Below are 6,389 nucleotides of genomic sequence, written 5' to 3' on the forward strand. Positions count from 1 at the left end.
AAAGGAAAGCAGAAAAACAGCTCTATTTTAGTTAGAACATTTCTCCGTATTGTCCAAGGTTAACAAAATTCGAAGAAAGTTTTCGATTTCCCGTTTTTGCGTGTCGATAGACACCCTGAGTATTGTAAGTTGTATAAGCTAGTACAAAGATGAATTTCCAATTAAAATCGTGTCAATATGAACGATTTTAAATTGAGGCACACAGATTGCACAAGTTATTTTTCAATGCTTTGATATACAAAAAAAATCCCATTCGGTTCTATTTCATCAAAAAGATTTTATCACGGATAAACATGAAAGTTGAGAGATCAAAGTTTTTGCTCACCTGGTATTGAGATTGTTATATCTTTGATTGATTGTTTCTGTCATTTTCTTTACTCGAGTAGTATCGTCCTGCTGATATATAGCGATCAACTTCTGGGTGAGTTGATTAAATAATTCGATTTGATGTTTGTATTGATGGAGCTCCGCATGGAAGGACTGAAAAAGAGAGCAGAAACGAAAAAGTTTTAACCAGTGTGAGTGTAATGAAGCTAGCATCGAGAGTTAGAAAAAGTAATTTCTTTTTTGCAGAGAAAAGTCGATAACTTAACAAAGTTAAATGTTTGTAAAACTGAAAAAAGTTTCAGGATGATATTGTCCCCCGCGGGAGGTAAATCTCTTATTTGCACAGCATCTACAATTGGGACACTTTTGGTACTTAGGAAAAGATAAAAGTTGAAACTTGTTTAGCTGTTTCATCATAATAAGTTACGTGCTCGTAGCAGTCGCGATAATATAAAATGGTTAGATACGCTACTGCAAAAACAGGGCCAAACTTTTTTTCACTTATATAACTTTCTTCAATATAACAATTTAAAAAAATACTTATTTATAAAATAAATGAAGAATTTTTGTAAAAGAGAATTTTTTCCGATCAATTTTTCATTGTCCCTGACCATTTATATATTAAAAATTTTTTATATAAAATCTTTCATAAATGGAATAAAACAATATCAAATTGAAAATAAAAACTTAATAACTCAACCAAATAAGATTACTTTTTTACCACAAATTACGAATTTTCAACAAACCAGTTGAATTTTCGACCAAAAATGATAAGTTTGTAAAAAAATAATTAAATTTTCAAAAAAATAGTCGAATTTTTCACTCAATACTTAAATTTCTACCTACAAAGATGAGTTTTCAGCAACAAAAGCGGAATAGTTCAATTGTGACCCAAATACATGAAATTTCTAGGAACAGAAATACACTTTGAAAAAAATTATAATTCTATCAAAAAAGAAAAAGAATATGAATTTAAAAAAAAAACAGTAGATTTTTCAACTAATGAGACAAATTTTCAACTAAAATGATAAATCTACAACAAAATAAATAAATTTTTAAGAAAATTAAAAAGACGAATTGTCTACAAAACAGTTGAAATTTCAAATAAAAAGGTAATTTTTTAACTAAAATGATATATCGTTAAACAAAAAAATGAGTTTACAACAAATTAGCTAAACTTTTAACCCAGACGTTGGATTTTCTAACCAAAAAATGAATTTTCAATTTTTATCTAAAAAGGAGAAAATTTCAATCAAGAATATTAGTTCTTTACCAAAGAAGACGAATTTTAAACTGAAAAAGATCAATTTTCAACCAAAAATGCGAAAACTACGTTTTCAGTTAAAGAAATTATTTTTAAACTAGAAAAAATTATTTTACAACAAAATATTTCGATTTTCAACCAAAGTGATGAATTTTGAACGAAAATGATAAATCTTCAACTGCAAGAGTTAATTTTGCCGTTTGAAAAATTAGTTTATATCCAAAGAGACGAATGTACAACTAAGATGAGGAATCTTCAACAAATAAATGGTTTCTTAACAAAGTGGTTCAAACTTCAACGAAGTACTTGAATAAAAATATTTTAATTATAATTTAAGAGTACGGTGAAACTCTAAGATAGGCCCCCCTGATATAGTTCTTCCGAGAATTGGCACCGCGCCGCAAGTAGGAGTGAAAGTTGCTACGCGGGGTGAGCAGCGGTCTCTTTGGCGGAAATAAACAAAAGCGATTTCTACAAAACTATCTGGTTAATTCCCCATCTCCTCCAGCCTCAAAACCGGCCCAGTCACCTAGTTTCACTGTAACTGAATTCATTACTTCATTTTCTAAATTTCCTAACTTTTCCCTGACAAATTTTTCATTTTTTATGTACATAATTTCACTATTTCCAATTAGTGGATATTATTTCACAATTATTTAGTAGTTTAATTCACTATTTAATTAGTGAATTCGAGATCGAAACCGTGACCACGTGATCGCGGCTAATGCTGGACTGGCGCCAACCCGGGCTCACGTCTCGTTTGCATCGTTTGCTTCGTTTACATTTGTCAGCTTGCATCATTTTTCTTTCTACGAGCGTAAAAATTTAAAAAAAAAAAAAAGGTTAGTAATATTTTCCAGTTTATTATAATTTCGTGTAGTTTCCCAGTGAATAGTGTCCTCATTATGTGGCGATATGTATATCGAGAGGAAAACATTTGCTACAGAACATGAGCGCTGTGTTCGTTTTGAGGTTATGCAATTCAGCTTTCCATTCATTTTTATAGAAATACATGGAAAGTTGAATCGAGATTTTTCTTTAGTAAGTACAGTATCAACATAAATTAATTTAATTTTTAAATATACATTATAGTTTACTTCCATAACTTGTCTTGTAATATAGTTTACTGTTCGGGTTAAGGTTTGACTCCAGCAAATATTTTATTTCACTGTATAATTAGTGGTTTTCCACTATTTAATAGTAGATACTTTTTCTCTCAAAGCCACTATTTTCTTAGTGAAATTTAACTAATTGATTTAGTAAAATATTTTCACTAATTGAATTAGTAGGTTGTCACTAATTCGTAGTGACCTACTTCTCGCTAATTTGATTAGTGAAATTTCACTATCAAATAGTGAAATTTCACTAATTCAGATTTAGAGAGTTTTGTTCTGGTAACATTTTAAACATAAAATCTGTTATAAATAGAATAAGAAAATTTATAATTCAAATCTATTATTTTTGACCGTTATTTAAAGCCCTTCTTCTAGATATTCCTAGACTTTCGTAGACTTTCCTTGAACCTTCCCTGATTTTCATATCTCTGATCTGCGACCACCCTGAATTTAGATAAGAAAATTTTCTGATTTGCAGTGATAACATGTCATAAAAAATATAAAATTCCTTAAATTTTAAATGTCAGGCGAAAACATTTAATTGTTTATTTGCTTATTATTTAAATTATTTACAGGCTGTGGTACGAGTATTTTATCATTTTTAAAGAGGGTAATTTGGTTTACCTAATCAATTTAGAGTCATTCAAAAAGAAGTGGGAAAATACAGTAAAATAAATAAATAAAGTTTCAGTTTTATTTTGAGAGGAAAGAACTAAGAAATAAAAATATATTGGAAGGTACCTTCTGTTCTCTGAGTTGTGCTTCAAGAACATCAGCTGTATGACCAACGGCTCTCATCCTCTCAAGACGAGTTTCCATTCGGGCCAACCAGACTTCTACCTCGTTCCTCTTGCCTTCATACCGCTGACTGTCGTTCAACATGGCATCTAGCTGTGTTTTTCTTTGCATTACTTTAGAATTTGTCTCATCCCAGTGCTCTCTCAGCTTGGTTACTATAACAAAAAAAATAAGATGCGATTAAATTAAAACTAAGACTTGTGCATGATTGATCAGCTGCGAGGGTAAGTTATTAGTATTTCACACAAACGAGTTATTACAATCAAACTCAAAACTCTACCGTACTTTTAAGCAAAGGATATATCCACATTTTTATTAATAATAATCTGTACAAAAAGTAATTAGAAATTCTAATTGAATTCAGAGATTGCTAAGATCTGATAAGCGTACATATCCAGATTTTTTAGAAATCTTGAAGAAAGACTTTATCTACAAACAGTTGAGCCTATCTACGCGAATTCAATTATGCGGGGTCGACTGCGTGCCGAGAAACTGTTTCGACAAACCTATCTACCAGATCCTATCTACAGTTTTAAATTTTAAACCATTTTTTATTGCAGTTATTTGAATGATCCATTAATGATTTATTAATAACATAAGTACACAACGGATGCAGATAAGTATAGATGCAAACACGTTTTCTTAAATATCTTAGAGCGACTCTAAATGCAGATAGAGCCTTTCCTGAAAAGTAGGCCATTTAAACATGGTCTTTAATTTATCAGAGAGTCTTAAAACACAATTTGGATACTTGAAAATTTTGTTTGATGAATAAAAATTTGGTAACGTGCAAATGAAGTTTTAATTCAATGGATAAAACCACTCTAAAACCAATTTAAAATATCGACGACGCGGATCTAGTACCTTTGAAATATGCTCTTAAAAAAGCGAGATTCCGAGAACACGTGTCGTCGAAAAGTGGTGAGACTAAAAATGAAAAATTAATTTGTGAGAATAGGAATAACTGTTTTCAAATCAATTTTTTTTAATGTGATAGGACAGTTGCCGCAACAATTTAAAAAAATTAACATTTATTATATTATAGGGTAATCGGTACAAAGATTGGTCACTTAAGGAATTTAACCAGTTTAACAATTTGAAAGAAAGAAAAACACTATAAGCGTCTAACGAAATTATAAAACACACGTACATGGATAATTGATTTGATAACAATTTAATTGAACTAGTTATTCAAAGGCTTAAGATAGTATATGAAGACATGGTAGCCATGAAGACATGGTGATTAGCATAGGCCAAGGATTGCATGGTTTGCCACTGGAATATGATAAAATAAGTCATGGGTCTCCCCGTTGGCCACATGAGGTTACAGATGACTGATTTTGAAAGCACAGTGATTATCCACTGAATTGTATAATGGATTGACCGAAACAAAACAAAAACTATTTTTGACGTCATTTTCACTCGTTTAAATTCTGTGACCAGGTATAGGGGGTGCCCCCTCCCCATGATACATTGTAAAGAGGTAGGGGTTTTACAAAAATTTGTTGCCGGTCACAGCCCCCCCCCCACGAGAAGTTGGAAAGAGTTAGGTGTGTTAACTCACATTCTTTCTGTAACCAGTCACAGGGGCCCGCCCCCATGAGGCGTTATAAAAGGGGTAAGGGTTGCTACTTTACACTATTTCTGTAACCAGTCACATGAGTATCTTCCCGTTCCTCACTAGACGTTCAAAAGGGATATAGGGTAGAGACCTACATTAGTCGATTATTTCATTTAACAGAAAACTCCATATCCCGAAAAACATTCGAAACATTGATTCAACAATTTCAGATCCTTGCATATACATATATAATTTTTAAGTTAGAATACGACTTTCGTGTATGTTGACTTATCAAATTCAATTAAAATTCCAACATTTGTAATTAGAAATTGATAAATTAATTGAAAATTTTATTTAAATATAAACAGTATTTAAATCAAAGACTATACGTTTTTATTTATAAAATGAATATAACCGTGAGGTGTATCTTAAAGTTGAATGATTTGCCTAATTCTTATGCGAGGAGAGTTATTCTAAAAATTTGATTATTAACGTTGGGGTAATTGATTAATAAATTATCAACTTATCGCAGCTACTAATCTTCTACTTTCAGCTACTAGTTTTCGTTTAAATGGATTGCTCATTCAGCACCACCGGTTTTACCTTACTCTGGAATTTTTAAACGCACTAAGATGTGCTAACGTAGCTTATCAAATACGCTGCGGATTTGTTTGCGTTTTATCCTGCATTATTTAAGGGTAAGTTTATTTACACCTCATTAAAATGAGGTGGCCAATCATGAAAGGGGGGCATTGTACCGATTACCCCATTCTCAAAATCTCAGCATTCACTTCTTATTTTCAAAATATGAGTTATATTGTGCAAAATCATGAACAAATAGAAAAAATTTTCGTATCTAGTTGAATTTATTTTTCTTTCATTAAACAAAAATTGTTTAATGATTAAAATTGACTCATTCAAAAGTACACTTAGTATGGAAATCTGCTCTCGAATGAAGATTAATTACAACTAACATTTTAATTACAGAATTTCGAGTCACTCATTATTTTTTAGAGTGATATATTATTAGTGGAAAACTTAAAGGACATTTTGATGGGAGGAAAAACTACATTTTTAATTTACATGTCAACGAGCTCAAATATACGATAATATTGTTTTTTATAACGATTGAATTTAATTGTAAACAGAAATATTTTAATTGATGCCTAATAAAAGATACGAGGGTAGTTCAATAAGTCCTTAGAATGAAGTATAAAAACAATTTTTTTGGATAAATTTTTTTTTATTTTTCAACATAATCTCCTTGGAGCTCTATACACTTGGTCAATCGCTTTTCAAGTTTTTTTAATCCTTCAGAAAAGTG

The 6,389-nt window shown here is 30.8% G+C and overlaps 1 protein-coding gene across 3 annotated transcripts in view; it reads right to left on the minus strand.

The window, feature by feature from the left end:
* LOC117169703 (dystrophin, isoforms A/C/F/G/H) overlaps nt 1-6,389 on the minus strand; it is a 747,733-nt gene that overhangs the window by 401,630 nt on the left and 339,714 nt on the right. For all 3 annotated transcript variants that reach the window (XM_033356199.1, XM_033356198.1, XM_033356200.1), the window contains 2 exons: nt 3,448-3,659; nt 326-480 (listed from right to left, as the gene is read on the minus strand). In XM_033356199.1, the coding sequence (XP_033212090.1) occupies nt 326-480; nt 3,448-3,659 (367 nt within the window). The remainder of the gene's footprint in view (nt 1-325; nt 481-3,447; nt 3,660-6,389) is intronic.

This window comes from Belonocnema kinseyi, chromosome 3 (genome assembly GCF_010883055.1).
Source record: "Belonocnema kinseyi isolate 2016_QV_RU_SX_M_011 chromosome 3, B_treatae_v1, whole genome shotgun sequence".
Taxonomy (NCBI): domain Eukaryota; kingdom Metazoa; phylum Arthropoda; class Insecta; order Hymenoptera; family Cynipidae; genus Belonocnema; species Belonocnema kinseyi.